The 16996-nt window shown below is 40.2% G+C and overlaps 1 protein-coding gene across 1 annotated transcript in view; it reads left to right on the top strand.

Moving 5' to 3' along the window:
• The window catches only part of PLEKHM3 (pleckstrin homology domain containing M3), a 78158-nt gene that overhangs the window by 14952 nt on the left and 46210 nt on the right, over positions 1–16996 (top strand). Inside the window, exons 3-4 of the mRNA XM_048953179.1 lie at positions 6855–7000; positions 13935–14128. Coding sequence (XP_048809136.1) covers positions 6855–7000; positions 13935–14128 — 340 coding nt within the window. The remainder of the gene's footprint in view (positions 1–6854; positions 7001–13934; positions 14129–16996) is intronic.

Raw genomic sequence — 16996 nt, 5'->3', positions numbered from 1 at the left:
TTAGTAAATGGGCTATTTCCTGAGCCTGTAGCCCTGTCAAATGGAGCAGCAGGTGGAAAGCTGCTGGCTTTCAAGGAGTCAGGCTGCCTCTAGTGCTGTGATCCCGTGTGTAGAAGGGGAGAGCCCAACGCAATGTGCCCAGCTCATGTAGCCTCTGCTCTTGCTCACTTCCTTGGTCTAAAACCAGCTCAACTTCTGGTAAAAGTTAACTCAGTCAAAAATAAAGTGTGTTCCTAATAGATTGTGAGGCAGCAAATATAATTAAAAATAAAATAGATGAGCTGTATGCCAAGTTGACTTAGTTCAGTGTTCTAAAAAGCCAGGTAGTTGAGAAGCAAAGGTGCTCCTTCCTTGAATTTAACTAATACTTAGTGAACTGTTATCACACCCAGCGCCTATTTGATAGCAGCGAGTAACAGAAATACGAATAGCAGGGGACAAATCTCCACAAACGTAGCACAGAAGTGCTATAATACCAGAAAGTCCTTTGGAAAGCTGTCAGCCCTCTTCTCACTCTTTTAGTTCCCAAAAATAATTGCTGTGGAGAAAAGGTTTCTATGCCAGGGTAACTTAAATTTGTTGAGCATGCAGTGCTTCATCTGCTATGCACCTGCATGTTTCAAAACATGAGGTTGCTGGTCCAGAGGTTCTTTGATCATGTGGCAGCTCATTGGCTGGCATTAGAAAACATTGCACGGTTTCTCTTTTGTTTGCTTGAGTTGATTAAATCTCTTATCGGTGATCAGTTATGCTCACATAAGACATTCCATTTTCAGAAGTAAAGTAAAATGGGCTTTTCAGTTTAAGAAAGCTTGGCTGTGGGGAAATGGCAATGGAAGCATTAGCTTTGTGTAATCTCATAGCAATTAAGTCCTTCACCTGCCTGCCATTTGTTTGGTGCTTTCGCAGAGCAAGATCTTCTCCTTTGGATTTTGAGATTGGCCTGCTATTGTTGGAAAGGCAGTTCAGTTGAGTACCTGGCCAGTTCAGTGCCTGTCCTGTTCCCCTATGTGCACTTTGCAATCCTCTGCTGCTGTTTCACTTATTTTATTTGCATCAGCCCTGGAGGCAGAACAGCTGTTACACAGGTCTTGGCTGAAAATCTATGTATTTCCCCTGGAAAGTTTAAAGTGAGCCTTTGCTCCGTGCGCTGGGATAGGTTACTGTATAATTCTAATCTTTCCATGAAGAACTCTTTAGGTTTTTAGCAAGTTGTTGTTGCCTGTTTCTTGTTTGTTTGTTTTTTTTTCTTTTTTTTTTTTTTCTTTTTTTTTCCTCCAACCTAAATGTGTTGTTATTTTTGTTTTCCATGGTGCTGGGAAAATGAGCTCAGTTTTGCTGAGTGAGCATGTCTACTGCTTGCATAGGTTCTATTCTTTTCCTTGACAGTGTCTTGTTTCTTGTGAATCCCAAGAATTAATTCTGCTGGCCCTAAGGAACTCTTGACTATTTTTTTGGTCCATTTGTCCATTGAAGCCAGTCAAGGTGTATGTCTTGATGAATTAATTAACAAAGTTTAAACAAAGGAATATCAAGACAGGAGGTCTAAATGTCCAAGTCTCATTTGTGTTAGGATAGACAAAGCTACACCTGGAAAATGAAAATGTTTTCAGCCCTGAAAAGTCCAAGTCTCCAAATTCTTCTCTGGACAGTAGGGATCACGTCACAAGAACCTGTTTCATTTGCTGGGTTAGCATCTTTTAAATCAAGCAAGTCAGCTCACATGTCAGTGCAGTGTATTATTGGCAGAACTGCTATGTTTGTATGAGAGCAGAAGAAATGTAAGAGAGGCTAGAGGATGAAGCATATGCTAGCTGCTGGGAGGGTTTCAGGTTCTTCACCTGTCCTTCTGCAACACTAATGGGCTTATACATACCTAAGCTGTGTAAATCTGAGCAATATGCCCAAGGTAGCACTGTGCTAGTGATGTGCAACCAAGAAGAAATTCAGCTAACATTGGTGAAAAATGTTTAGCCACACTTAATTCACAGTTGCTCTTCATGTTAGAAGGAGATACAAATCCAGCTGTGTATCTGAATGGAAACAGGGCTGATTGTTTCAATGTATGTTATTAGCCACTTTATTAAGTGAATGGAACTCAGCAAACTGGGGGGGCCTTCAGTGTAAGTAAATGAGTGAACAGTGCAGAATTATGTGGTGTTCAAACTAATTGTAGAGCAAGAATGAAAACTGAATTAACTAGAGGTTCTGTGTGTGAAGTGACCTGGCCACAGATGTGGATGTTGGCACCAGCAACCACTCTTATCTTACAGACAGCTCACCTGCTCTTGGCTGTATTCTCATCTGCTTTCCCAGTGCATAAACTATGCACTGTGTAAACTCACCTACTATGAGTGTCATCATCTGTAGGATTAGGAATACTATTACTTACTGATTACATTCAATCCTCAGTTTACTGGTGGCTGGTGAATTCCAAGGGCTGGCCCAGCGAGTGCATTCATTCCCCACCCCTGTCTAAAGAGTTGGTGAACTACCAGTGTCTGCTACTATGTCATTCCCTGGAAAATCCTATCCACCTCTGTCTGGGAGTGCTTCAGAATCTCAGCAAAGCACTACATGTTGCTGAGAATAACCCTGTAAGGGCATGGGGAAAGAATAGCAAATTAGTTGAGGTGTGTCCTATTCTTCATCAGTGCTGTGGTCCTGCAAATGAGAAGAAAGGAATTTTTAAAGACACTGGGGAGAATGCAGACTGGCCACCTGTTAAAGGATTCACAAACCATAACTGCACGTGAAGCATGTCTTCACTGCTGTTTTTAATTCTCTTGGAGCAAGTTCTTTGGGAAATTATGGCACCTTGGTCCTTCTCGGCATCTGACACTTAGGGTAAAAGAACCTATATTCTGATAAAATTGAAGTGGAGAAATCCAAATAAAAAGCCAGTTTCCAGAAGTAAAGTTTTATTGCAGCCGTTTGATACACAGCTAGTTTTTTGGAGGTTTTTTTGCTCCTAATTTATTGATGAAGTCTGTATGTGCTGTCACATAGCTTTTTTTCACTCATGGTTATTTTTTCATTGTTGATCTTCTCAGAGAGGGTGATAGATCTGTGTATTCAGTATGACTGACATAAAGGATGTTGTTTACTACACCTAGCCCTGACAGTCTAAATATTGGATGACTGCATTAAACTAAGCTTTGCTGACTGGAAGAAAGCCTGGGTGCTTAGAGGATGACTCATCTGTGCTGTGCGCACATGAGCTGTCGGCAGCAGGAAGGGATGGGTGCTTCCTGACCCATCTGCCCAGCCTAGGCTAGGGCCTGCAACCAGCAAGCCTACCTAGGGTGGGTGGCCAAGTTATCTTGGGCTGTGTGTTTCATTTTTATTGGCACTAGTCAGGATGGGAAAGCTGTTAATTTAGGGCTTAGTTTAAGGCTCCAGTCAGTAGTTTGGGTTTCCATAGATTCAAGAGGGTTGGTCCATCCTTTGGAGTCTGTTAAAAACCAAACAACTAAGTTGGGAATTGGGGACTAACAAACCCTTCCTAATTTCTGGAGCAACTGATGTAGATTACACTCAAGAATGTAGAGCTGGGTTGTTAGTCTGTCTTCCTCGTGAGTTTGAGTTTTTCTACTGTAAAGAGCACAGAAACATAAGGTCAGCAACTAAAGTGCAATTCTCACTTTCCCTGTTTTTGCTGAGAAGGTAGAACAGTGTTTTATGTCTGATCTAACACTGAAAATTTGTTGCTGTGCACCTTCTGCTTAGTCTGTTTTATGGTTTTATCAAGCTAAAAGCCTTTTGAAGTTTGTGGGTCATTTTTCTTCTTCATATTGTATGTTGTTTCTAAATAAATTAGCTTCTAAGCTAATCTGTCACAGATTTAATTATGGTACACAATCACGAGGGAGTTGCTTTTTCCTGTACCGAGTAAATAACTTTATTGAATAAAGAAAACTGTTATGTGCTTATTTTGAGTTTGGCCTTCCTCTTTCCTTGTTTCCCACTGTTGCTTGCTCCAGCATTTCTTGCTAAATGGTTGAAGAACAGGAATAAAGGATAAAGAATAGCTGTGTATATCTGCCATGACTGTAAGAGCTTTATGACACCCTAAGTGTGGCAGAAGTGTTTTCTACACTTTGCAGAATGGGAGGTATACTGTAGTGTCTTGAATTTGTCCTTCATGCTGTACCACTCACCACCGCCTTATGTCGAGAACAGAGATTTGTGATAACTGTTTTCTTTTACCTTTTCTCCTTGTAATTCTTTCCTCCTGAAGTCTTAGCATTTGGAGATGAGCTTCTTCGTATTGATGCTTCTACTCTGCTCACAGAGGTATTATTAAGAGAGAGAGATTCATCTGTGCCCAGCAGCACCTCCTTGCTGCTATTTTTTTTCAACCCCTCTTTTCTCTGCTTGATTCTAGTGTAGCTTTGTCATATTTTCGGTGGTGAAAGGTTCAGGATCATTCCTTACCTCACTTTGCTGACAGCGTATGAAGCCACGCTTCTCCCATTTGTAGCTTGCTCTGTAACATCCTTTAGGTAGGAATGATTTTGGAGATAATAATAAAAGTTGGAGTATTCTTATTCTCAGGATTTGCAAGACCTTTGTACAGAAGTTTCATGGATGCTATTCTGTATGGGCGCTAGGAATAGTTGAAAGGGAATTGGTGAAAATAGTGCTGCTTTTCCCCCCAACGTGGGGAAGCTGTTTTCTCTTTTTGTAGGCAAGTATTTTTTTTTTCTGCAAATGTAAAAGGTTCCTTCTCTCCAGGTAAACCTGTTTGCTGAGTTGTGTTACCAATCTGTGGGATGGTTGGCTACATCCTACTATCTTGTGGAGAGGGATACTGAAGAGTTTAAGCCCAGGAATCTGTACTAGCTTTGCTTTTGGTAAACGTGATGACAAATTTATGTACCTGCATGGCTAGGTGCAGAATTTCCAAAAGCATTAAGCCCTCTGCTGTACTTTTCTCCTCCTTTTTTTTTTCCTCTTCCTCTTGCTGTTTTTTTCCCCATCTTAAAAAAACAAAGTAGCATAAATGGTCTATGCTATAGAAATATGTTTGTCACACACTCTACATCGCTTTGAACTGCATAACATCAAAGAAAATCAGTGCTTTGATAACTTGATTTGAAAGGATTGTAGAAATAGCCATCATTATGAATCACAACAGATAAGAATGGTAAGGATGGTGATTTTCCAGCAGCAAAGATTGTAAGCTCAGGGAAAATGTGAGGTGGGTGTCAGTGCTGCATTCTCATTTTAAAAAAAAAATCCAAGTACAATTGTTGTGTAGCTTTGCAGAATATGGTTGACTTGAGGGTATGAGGAAGATAGGGAAATACTCCATGTAAAAATTTGTTTCTGAGAAACAAGGAAACAAGCACAGGTGCAGAGAAGTACTGGAAAAAAGGAGAATTGGCTGCATGGATAGAAACTTCATTTTATAAAGCCACCCTTCCTGAAGGAAGCAAACCCTGAAGTTTCAGAGTTTGTTTACCTAGACCCTTTTTACTGCAGAGCCCTTCAGTTCTGGGCTGGATGTAGTCCTCTGAGAGCAGGAAGAGGATGTACTTCTGTGCTTTGTCATTCATCTCCCCAGGAAGATGTTCATAGGCTGGAATAAGTTTCTGGCTTCAGGAGATGGCAGGAAAGAATGTCTAAATAGTGCCTTCTCATCTGTGGATATTTTAGCTTCGGATGGTGACAATTCAAATCTAAGAAATTAGTTTAGCATATAGTTGCCTTTAGACTAACTAATGGGAGCTAGATTGCTAAGATAAACCAGCAGCTTGTGGAGCGGCAGGGAATGAAATTAGTGTGTACTATCCCATCCTCATTCCCTAGAAAGTAAATGTTGGCTAATGGGGAACATTTATAGAAGTTTTGATGGTATTTAGCTGGGAGACATCAGTCTCGTTCAGTTGTAGTTGTACTGCTTGGACTGCATCACCTGGTCCAAACAAATTGAGCTATAAAAAACCAATGTGTTATTTAGTGGCTTGTTTCACCCAATGTGAGGGGATTGCTGTATGTAATGAATGCTACCGCTGGAGTCCATTGGGGTATCAAGATTCATGCTTCTGTGCTTTTTCATGATAAAAGAAGTATCTAGAGGCAACTTACAAGGAGAAGGATTTAGACCTTTCACCACTTCTTTTTACCATGCTGGCACTTGAGATACTCTACTGAGATACTGCTGACACAAACGTACACACTGAGGACTTGCATCTATTTAGCTTTGGAAGGAGGAAGAAATGCTATCTTTTATATAGTTCTTCATCTTGCTCCTGAGCAGAAGATGGGTAGTATTGTTTCTTTTACAGAGGAGGGGGTTGGGCTCTTCTCTCAACAGTGATAGAACGAGAGGTAGTGGCTTTAAGTTGCACTATGGGAGGTTCAGGTTGGGTATTAAGAAAAACTTCTCAGAGTGGTGAGTTATTGGACTGAAGAGGTGGTGGAGACACTGTCTCTGGAGGTGTTCAAGAACTGTGGAGATATGACACTGAGAAATACGATTTATTGGGCAGTGATTCTTTGTTTTTTATGACAATGTCTTTTAAATGCCTACTATCTCAAAGTTGCTCTTCTGCCTTTGTTTCTTGAGAAGCTAAGTACTCTTTGCTCTCTGAACTATGTTCTACACACTCAAGTTAGTGAAAGTTTTTTTCAGCACTTGACGAAGGATATACTTATTTCACTGTTTCTAAGGAAAAAGATGGTGATTGTGGAGTTCTTGTTTGTTTGCTGTTATGTGGAGGTCGGTTAGTTTTGTGTATTTTTTGTTTAAATGACCTCAGAAGAAGGAATAATGACTTTCCTTACTGTGTCCTGAATTTGCACCTCTGGCATACTGTACAAACCCAGTCTTTTCCTCTCTCCTCCAGGCTGTCAGCGCTCTATAGGCTTGTCCAATGGCAAAGCCAAGGTGTGTAGTTACAGTGGATGGTATTACTGCTGTACCTGCCATGTGGATGACAGCTTCCTCATCCCTGCAAGGCTGGTTCATAACTGGGATACTTCCAAGTACAAGGTAATCTCCCTGTAAGTTGATTTACTAGTGAGTGAACTGAATTGCTGTTTCTATCTGAGCACAGACATTTTACTACATGTTGAGGGTTAAAGGCATTATCTGCTGATAATATCTGCTTTGACTCACTTGCCAGAAGACCTTAGCCTGACAAGTCCATGTACTCTCAAGACGACAGATATGTTCATCGCAGTTTCCTTAGCCAGACCTATGCGGCTTCTCCAGAGGAGCAGCTGTTCTCTTCTTCTTAATGGTGTCTTTTCCATCATTGCTCATCTAGTTGTTCAAGAAACAAGGAGAGTCAGAATGACTGATTGAGGCTACAGGTTGGTAATGCTTAGTGATGGATACTAAAACTGTCTAAATGCTTGCTGGAAACAGGCTTAACCTGAAGATGATACTTGTAGAAGCCCAGTATGTCTCATCTCTTGGCACAGATATTTCCAGAATGCCAGGACATTGCTGTAGCACTTTTTTGGGCTGGGCACTTGAAAATAACATGAAGAGAAAATTCTATTGTTGTTTACTTGCCACACAAGCTGCTTTTCTAAAACTTCAGTGATCTGCTGTTGCTGCTGCCTTAGTGGTTGGTTACTGTATAGTCGGAACTGATTACATGCCTCCAAGTATTATGCCAAACATATTAGCTGTGTTGTTTTGCAGTAACAGAGGGCATGTGCTGAAACAACAATGAACTCATAAGGAAACCAGATTATACTAGAACTTCAAACCTAGCAGCCACTGTTAGGAGAGGCTGTTTGATGTTTTGTGTCTGCGAATATTATTATTATGGGCTATTTGAAAAGGAAAAAAATAACCGGTAAATGCCCTATTAGAGGAAAAGCAGCTCTCTTGAGGAGGAAAATTTGACAGAAGTGAAGATTATTAAAAGGTAGCCAGAGCCTGCCATCAGGAAAATGATAGTCTTGAACCACAAATTGCAAGATTTCTCAGAGCTACAAAGCTCTGATATGTGGAAACAAGAAAACCCAAACCCTCCCTTTCCTGGAAGCCAGGAATAAATATTTAAGAATATTTTTTTATGCCTTTGCCAAAGACTAAACTTGCTAGGCTTAGGGCATTATAAGGAGCCTTCATATGGAACAGGTAGATGGTAAGGTAAGGAGAACTTATATCAGTGTGTCAGTGATACTGCCAAGAAAATAAACTGGTTAGGTTTCTAAGCTTGAGGGGTGAAAATTATGCTCTACGCTCTGTTTCCTATGGTTTAAGTGCGAGCAGCTGAGGAGAGAAATAAAATAGGACTGGAAGCTTAAGTTTCCTTTGAAAATTTAACATACTGCAACTCTTACAGTGAGAAATTGTTTTGCATTTTGTCTAAACATGTGTAAGGTGGCTTGGGATCACAACCAAATTCTATGCCAGTCTGTACTTTGTCAGTTTCTGTGCCAAAACACTCAGAGATGAATTTAAGAAAGGAAAACCATTCCTTAGTTTGGAAAACATGACAGCATCTCCAACTATTAGGGGGAAGTGAAACAGGGAGAGAAGGTCAAGGGGTCATTATGTGCCACAGTAGCAGTGTCAAAACTGAGCTGAGATCACCAGCTGGATCTCTTCAGCTCCACTTTGTCCATGTATGGGATTAAGTTAACACATTGCTGTTGTTACTTTTGGGAAACCTCTTGGATTTTTTTCCTGTTCTGTTCAATTCCACATAAACATGCTTTTACTCTTGTCCTTGCTCTATGCCCATGTTGACTAAACAGTGCTTTTTAGAGGTGGGCCACATATTGCCTGCACTTTCGCCTCCACATCTCCTTCTGCCATTCAGGAGCAAGGTTCAAAGTTCCTTTTTTCTGTATGGTCTGAAAGGTGCTTAATATTGGTAATGAAACGGTATGATTCTTTAGCAGTGTATTGATTAAATGTGCTGATTTGGCAAAGGCAGAGATGTTGTCCCACTTCCTTGAGGTGATCTTGGTAGTAATAATTTCCTATGGGGTCAATTTTAAATGAGAACACTTAATTAGTCAGCATTTCACTTCTGATAATTGGCCATTGTACCCATATAAAGCCATGTGGCAACATTCCAAAGTGAATCTTAGCAACAGATCTCCTAAAGCCAGAGCCATGGCCCTCGCAGGTAGTGCAGTGATGTCTGAAAGTAGAGCTGCTGCAGTGGGTGCCTTGTTCCCCAATGGACACAGCACATAAATAGCTTAAATAGCACATCCCACAGAGGAGGTGAGTGGATTAAGCATGCACCACATTTGATAGTCAGAGCTGAAACAGGGCTTTAGTCTTCAAAGACTTTGTATTGCATGCGGACTAAAATGTGCCTAGCATTTGACTAAATGGAAGGAAACTGAATGAAGAATTTGAAAAACTGCATTCTTTCCCATGCCTTCCTGGTGCCTTTTTTTCCTTTTTTTTCCCTCTCAAAGAGGTTTCTGGTATCTGTCATACCTGTCGAAGGAAAACAACCAGCAGCACATACTTTGGCACGTAGACTTTTATGGTGATATAATGTAATTGGACATGTTTCTCTTCTGTGTTTCATGAAGTCTCGCTCAGCTGAGTACTATTTTGCATCAGTTAAGTAAGATTTGTAAATGGTTCTTGTCTTGCATTTGGCAAGACAGGACCGTGAAAAAAGCAGAAGCAATAGAAATCTGTTAAGTTGTCTTCTCTTACCACATTGAAAAACACCAACGCACTTAATACCTGAAAGCACATGGATAAGAAAAATCCCCTTGGATGCAGTAAAAGCTTTCAAAGGACTTGGTGGTTAGGCATGTGTCTCTTGTCATAACCAAGCAGCAATTCAGTCCTCAGGTACGCTTTTTTTCTTCTTATCTCCCTGCAGTTTTCCCTATTTGTGTTTTTCATGCTTTTGTGAAGGGAAAAGAGGTAATCTGTTGAAAATGCCTTCCTTTTATTTATGCCAACTGTTTTCCCTGCTTAGATGCTAGTAAGTTCTGCAGTTTGGTTCATGTAGGTTCCAGCCTGTGCAAACAGGCAAGCATAGCAGGAAGAATCATATAAGTGAACTGTCTGTGCCAGAAGGTCTCAAGGAAGGCTGGCTTCTGATAAATTGAGTTCTGAACAGTAAATTTGCAGTCTGTAGAAAAGTCTGGAAATGTTAATATCCACCCTTCTGTGATTCTTGAAATTAAAATTCTTCTATTTGCCATGTATCATTCATACTGGCTTGTCAGTGTGTATTCTGTCCAGTATAACTGAGGTAATGTGAGCATGGTAATACGCATACAAGTATATTGGCCAATAACAATGTGAATTACTACGACTGCCTGACCATTCTTGTTATAAGGTTGCATTTTAGTGTCCTGCAACTTTGCTATACTTGGTAATGTTTTACAGACGTGTCTGTGTCAGGCGTGCAGAGGGAAAACAATGCATCCCTGTCAGCTGTTGATGCTGGGCAAAGCTGCTTTTTCCTGTAATCAGTGCTCTGCAGGTACATTGTGTCAGCAAGGAGAAAGGTTTGCTTTTCTCCCCTCAAAGGCTGTGCTCAGGCTGTGCAGCACTAGAGCTGAACAGTAGTAATATTTGGTCCTCTGGGATTGTGGGTTGTACAATAAAAAGGGCATAGGGCTACATGTTGAGCGATGGAGAGGAGCTGCTTTTTGTTCAGCTCTGTACTAATATGAAGTAGAGCTTCTATGAGGAGGGAAAAAATAGGTAATTTTAAATTTTGTGTTGTAGTCCATATATATGTATTGCAGTCACACAGGTGATTGTGGATCTGGTGCTGCTTTTGTTTCTGTTTTCTTAAAGTTGCAGCCTCAGGAAAGCTCCCCTGTTCAGGGTGAAGCTGCTCACAGACATGGGTGTAGCACTGGGACAGTCATCTCTCCTTGGTTCCTAAGTCAGGAAGACCAGTGGATGAGGAAATTTCAAAGACTAGAGAGACAGTACTGAGTTGAATCCGTTACCCTTTGCTTGGGGGGTGCTACTTGCTCTACCAAGCATTCATGTGCCTCCTAGTGTATCACTGAATACGTAGCTTAATTTTCCCATTGGTGGATGCGGAATAATATTTACGCTAGGTACCGTGGTTGTCAGGAGATAATTGAGGTATTGCGGCCAAATAGCTCAATGATTGTAAAAGCAGAAAGTAGTTGTTTAACTTTGGTCTCTTTTGTGCACCACAGTTAGTGTGTCTAAAAAACATTAACGATGCTAATGTTTGAAAATTTGACATAATTATAGAGCCTTGATTTGTAAAATCCAAGTTGTCTGTACACAGCATGTTTCTTGTGCTTCCATTCAGATGGCACAATTCCTTGTATATGCATTGTTTTGGAAAAAAAATGAAAAAGAAATGAGTGCTTAATAGTAATAGAAAGTCAGCTGTTTGATATAGCTTCAGGACCTGGGAAATCTGAGAGGTTATAATCTACCATATTTAAAATTACCTTATTATCTGTGTAGTTAATGGTGGTAATGTTGTCCTTGACATCATTATTATACTTTATTATGCATTGTGAAAAGGTTATATTTAAAACTAGTTCTCCTTAGAGTGATGCCTTTTATTAGGATATGCAAGGGCTGCACTGAAAGTAATGCCTCCTATTTTATTATGTTGGCCCACAGTGTCAGAGACAGATGGTGGTATGGCTGTAGAGACTGAACCTTCCCACCAGTATCCCATTATGCATTGTTACTATGTGACAGTTGTCAGCAGAGGGGCAGTCTGACAAAATGGTGTTTGACATGGAAGTGCGTATGAAGCAAAGGTGTGTCACTGAATTCCTTCATGTGGAAAAAATGGTACACACTGACATTCATCAATGCTTGCTGAACATTTGTGGAGACCAACGAGTGGATGTGAACACAGTGCATTTCAGCAGTGGCAATAAGGACCAGAAAGACAAGCCACACTGTGCAGAGATGGCCGTGCACATCTGTCCCACCATGAAAGGAAGCGTCTCAATCAAGTCATTCCTGTAAATCAGTAAATTACAACCAAGGAACTGTGTACTGAGCTGAGTATTGGCTTCAGTGTTTTGGAAATGATGGTGGAAACATTTGAATATTGCAAAGTTTGCACCAAGTAGGTTCCACAAACACACAGGAACAGAAATAAGATCTTACACAAGTTTTTAGGACCTATTGAACCAATCTGAGGCTGAAAGTGACAGTCTCCTAGATTACGTAATTGCTGGTGACAAGGCATGATGTTACCACTGTGAACCAGTGTCAAAACAGCAGTCCCTAGAGTGGTGCATGTGAATTCCATATCGAAGAAAAAGTTCAAGACACAGTTCTTAGTGTGTAAAGTGATGGACGCGGTCTTTTGGGATAGGAAAAGGGCAGTTCTTCTTTGTTTCCTGGAACTTGGACATACCATCCACTCTGACTTGTACATCGCAATAATGGCCAGGCTGATCTTGAACTTCCAGAATCAGGGTAGATGAGAAGACAACCTTTCTCTTGCAACAGGATAACACCGGCCCCAAATCTTTTTGGAGATGGTGAAGTACATTGCTGGTGTTGGCTGGACTGTCCTGCCTTGACCACCATATAGTTTGAGTTTTTACCTTCTGACTTCCATTTGATGAACGATGGACTGCTAGGCAACATTTTTGTAGCAATGATGCCATTATGCAGCTGTGAAGTTGTGGGTCACCTGTGCTAGTGCAGATATTTACAAGGATAGCATATAGGCTCCTATTCATTGCTGTGAATCAAAAATGGTGATGGTTGTGATGAAAAATAGTGTTTTGTAGCTGAGAATTTGCTCTGTCAAGTAGTGTTGTTGTGGTCCTTTGTTTCTATTGTGGTTTCCATGGAAATAAATAGGAGGCACTACTTTTGAAGTGACCTACATATATTGCTTTTACCAGCTTCCTGCCTTACAACACTGGTGGAGAAATGATGTCCTAAGTCTCAAGAGGCAGCGGTGTGCCATTTCTCCTTTCATTAATTTCACAGAAGATAGCATAGTTAGCCCTCCCTCAATTCAACAGTGCAAGCACTGATTTAAATATCCACAAGGACTAATTGATTTGTGGAACACACTATTTCTATAGCACAGTTTCAAGTGATTTGCAGCTTATTTCAGATATCCCATCTTCTCTTTTCCAGCTGTGATAAAATGCGAAAATGAGACATGAGTGTTTTTCATCTCTCACCCCAGAAACAGGAATATCTTTTCTAGTGGGAATAAAACTCTCATTAATTTATCAGGATCACAGTAGCTCTTTAGAGGTGGAGATAGAACAAAGTATTCTCAAGAAAATGACATTTAAAAAATGTCTTGCAAATGAAACATTGCAAATGGGTAATACCGCTAACATTTAGATGTATTTATTTATAATTTAAAAAACTTTATAGATGTGCTTTGGAGTTGTGTTTTTGTTGTTGTTGTTGTTGTTTGTTTTGTTTTGTGTTTTTTTTTGTTGTTGTTGTTTTATTTTGTTTTTCTTTTTTTACATTATTTTAGCCACACTGGCTGAGCATGTAGCAAAGGCAGTAGAACCTTTTCTGGAGTTCTGTATCCTGGGACAGCACAGTATGATTGGATTTGCAGTGTGTGTGTTTCCTTTTCTGGTGTTGTGATTTGGCACTTACCTCACTCACTTGCTTCTTCCCAAAGGAAAGCAAGCATAAAAATATTAACAAGGAAGAAACTTGATGATCACAGTTTTAAGGCCTAAAAGTACCTGTAGTGAGCTGTGTTATCCTGCAATGAAAATGTGTGGCTGCAAATATTGCTCTACTTTGGATAAGTAAGCAATTATCTCAGGCATTCAGCTTTGATGGGCTTGATGAAGTTTGAATTGGCTATAAGCAGAGACAGTTGGCTCTCTCTCAGCTCTGTTTTCATCTGTAGTTGCTAACAATAATATTTCAGATGCAGAAAATGGCTGACAAAACACAGAAGGGAAGATCTGCTTAAAAAGAAGTTACAAGGAAAGCTTGTCTAAACTGGTTGCATGTTTTTCAGGTATCAAAGCAAGCCAAAGAGTTTCTGGAATATGTGTATGAGGAGCCACTGATTGATATCCAGCAGGAAAATCCCATGTTGTACAAGCACGTTGAATCTCTGGCAACTGTTGTCCGCCTGAGACAGCAGTTAAAATCTCTGCGAGCCTATTTGTTCAGCTGCAGAGCAGCAGTGGCTGAAGATCTACGTAGAAGGTAAGAACCACAGACATGTAACACAAAAGTATAGTTTTCTTGTTTGTTTTTTTTTTTTTTTTTTCCCTCCTCATAATCTAGTTCTGAAGATGTTACCCATTTAGAAAGGTGTTGTGCTTGGGTCTGATTTTGCTGGGCAGCTGGGACATCTACTGCCAAAGAAAATGGTTCCAATAGGTTTTATAGGGTCTAAGTATCTGAAGTTGTTCTCAACTCCTATTAGCCCAGGGGCCACACGTTGTGGTGAGCGTTTTTTACTCCTGCTCAGGCTTCTTGATTTTGCATAAATATCTATTGGAAAATAGATAGTCACAGCACAGCAGAAAATGTTTCTCAGTTTAATAGTTCTGAATTCTTTCCTTGAAGGGAACAAGCAAAAAATGAACAATCTTCTTAAAACCTTCAAGACACAGTGGTGACCTCTAGGAGAGAAAAAAAAAAAAAAAGAAAAAGAAAAAGAAAAAAAAAAAAAGGTTCATTTTGTTCCAAAATTTTCTAAAGAGACTGGGAGGTAGCTATGGCTGAGCTGTGTTGTGAGAAGTGGTTACAGGTATATGTAGCTGACCCAGTGGTAAATGCATCACTGTGCATTTGTGAGTGAGACAAGTACACAAATAAGAAAGCCACTGCTTTGAAATCATCAACTTCTGAAGGACAAGAAAGCAGGTGCCATCAGTGACTGTGTTTTGAGCATAATTTTTAGGGATGGTGGGGATCTGAATTCTCTGAGAGGAAGAGAAGACTCCCAGGCAAGTGTGAGGTGATGTCTGCCATTCAGTGGACAACTGTGCTGTTTCTTTGAGTAACCACATCAAGAACAATATAACAGCAGGTTTCTGGAGGGAGCTCTACTACTAAGTTCTTGCATCAGACCTGCTGGACTGTCAGTATGTGTTTGTATTCTGCACAATCCCCATTATTTTACAGGGCAGCTCGCAGCATTTTAAGAGTTAGGATGCTTTTTTTTTTCCTGTTATTTCAGACTATAGTATTATCATGCAGAGCTCTCTTACTCTTCAGCTACAATTATTTTCCTGTGCTATCCTCTTCAACTGCAATCAAACTGAAAGAGAAGAAGGTTTGTGAAGACTGCTGTTAAGAAAAAGTGGCAGAAAAGAAATTGTGTCCTCTGATTAATGGTGAAGAAAAAAATGCCCTAATTAAAATGGACAGGAGGAGTCAGAAGAGGCTGAAGGTACTTAAGTAAGAGAGCAAAAGAAGAGAGATCAAAGAAGATGTAAACAGAGAAGTTTATGACCTGGAGACACAGTGATGATGGAAAGCCAGGAGAAGGAGATTTGAAGAGCCAGAGTTGAGGGAAGGAGATGATAAGGAAGAGAGATCTCAGGAAATGAAGAGTTAATAAAGAAATTGAATCAAAACTGAGAGGATGGAACTTGCCTCCAAAAACTAGAGGTGGCAGGTGCTGGAGAAATGGAGAGAAGACAGAACAGACAAAAATTATCACAGAAATCTGTGCATGATCTTTTCTTGGGGTGACAGGCATGGGGAGAAACAGGAAAAAAAAAGTCACAGAAGTATTGTGATAAGCATCCAACTCTGATTAGGGAGAAAAAAAAAAGAGAAGTAGCAGCAGCATGGGCAAATATGTCACTTCCTGTTTTGTGGCTGTACCTGAGTGGTTGTTTTGGCTGGACATTACTGGAGGCTTGTTCTCTGTATCAGGATGAAACACCCAGGAAAGTAGGAGGGGAGGATGAAGCATGTGCTCTTTGTTTTTTATTTATGGGCTCCTTCACACTGTCTCAAATTAAAACTCTGTGATGGAGAGATAGGGTGGAAATATTAAGGCACTGATTTTGTACAAAGAAAGCATCTCTGATTTGGTGGGATTTGTTAAAAGCCCTGTAAAAGTCACTGAAGGAATGTTTCAAAAGCACAAAATGCACCTTAGAGTTCAGCTTCTTCTCAGATTGTGAATTCTCCATTGCAGTGAGTTTTGGTGATCGGTTGATTCTTCAGATCTCCTGAAAGATGTTTGCAGAAATGGAAAGGTAGAAAAGTCCTTTTCCCGGAAGCAAGAACTGCTCCCTATGTCTTTATTTGGTAGGTGTAGTATCACAGCTTGCAGACCTTCACTATCAATGTAATGGCTTTACAGAGCACAACTGACAAGTAAATATGTCATTTTAATTTACCTTTGGTTCATCACGTGGGCTGGTTTTTAAAAAAGGAGTTTAGAAACAAAATGAAGAGACAGCATTCCTAAAAATAGTACCATTTCCGAGTTAGAAATGAAAAAAGGGAGGAGAAAATCCAGTTATCTATCTGGCTCAGAAAACATTATTTTTCTGCTTGGTCTTCACCTAGTATGTGAATGACTATTAATCACCAGCAAGTGAACACAGCATCTTGGAGACCTGTCAGACCCATATAAACAGACTGAAACAAACTGTTAATATTGCTGTCTAGGGAGAACTAAAAACAGACTGATTAATTGTATTGGCACCTTGCTGCCTTTGAGACACTAATAGAGCCTGCCTTTTTAGGGAAAAACATATCACTCTGAGGTTTCTTTTATTAATACTATTTGCATTATCATCATCTTTAAATCTATACCTTGCACTTGAACTCAGATCACAAAACGAAGATGGCAATGAAGTTGGAAACTCTTGATGTCCTCTGGGAAGACAAAACTGTTTACAGTGCTTACAAGTCATTTTTTATGAAGAATTCCAGATGGTTATAAACCAGGTTAACTTAGGATCCAGTTGGTTTAAATGTAGAAATGTTATTTATAATGCCTTGTGTGCAAAGATAGGTACTCTGTGAACTTTGTGAATCTTGGCATCTGGTAGGGTACTTAGGACTGGGCTTTGAAGAAGCAACTGACTAAGAAAGACTGGA

Source organism: Lagopus muta, chromosome 8 (genome assembly GCF_023343835.1).
Source record: "Lagopus muta isolate bLagMut1 chromosome 8, bLagMut1 primary, whole genome shotgun sequence".
Taxonomy (NCBI): Eukaryota; Metazoa; Chordata; class Aves; order Galliformes; family Phasianidae; genus Lagopus; species Lagopus muta.
The sequence above is the reverse complement of the archived record's forward strand: the minus strand, read 5'-3'. Positions and strand labels throughout refer to the sequence as shown.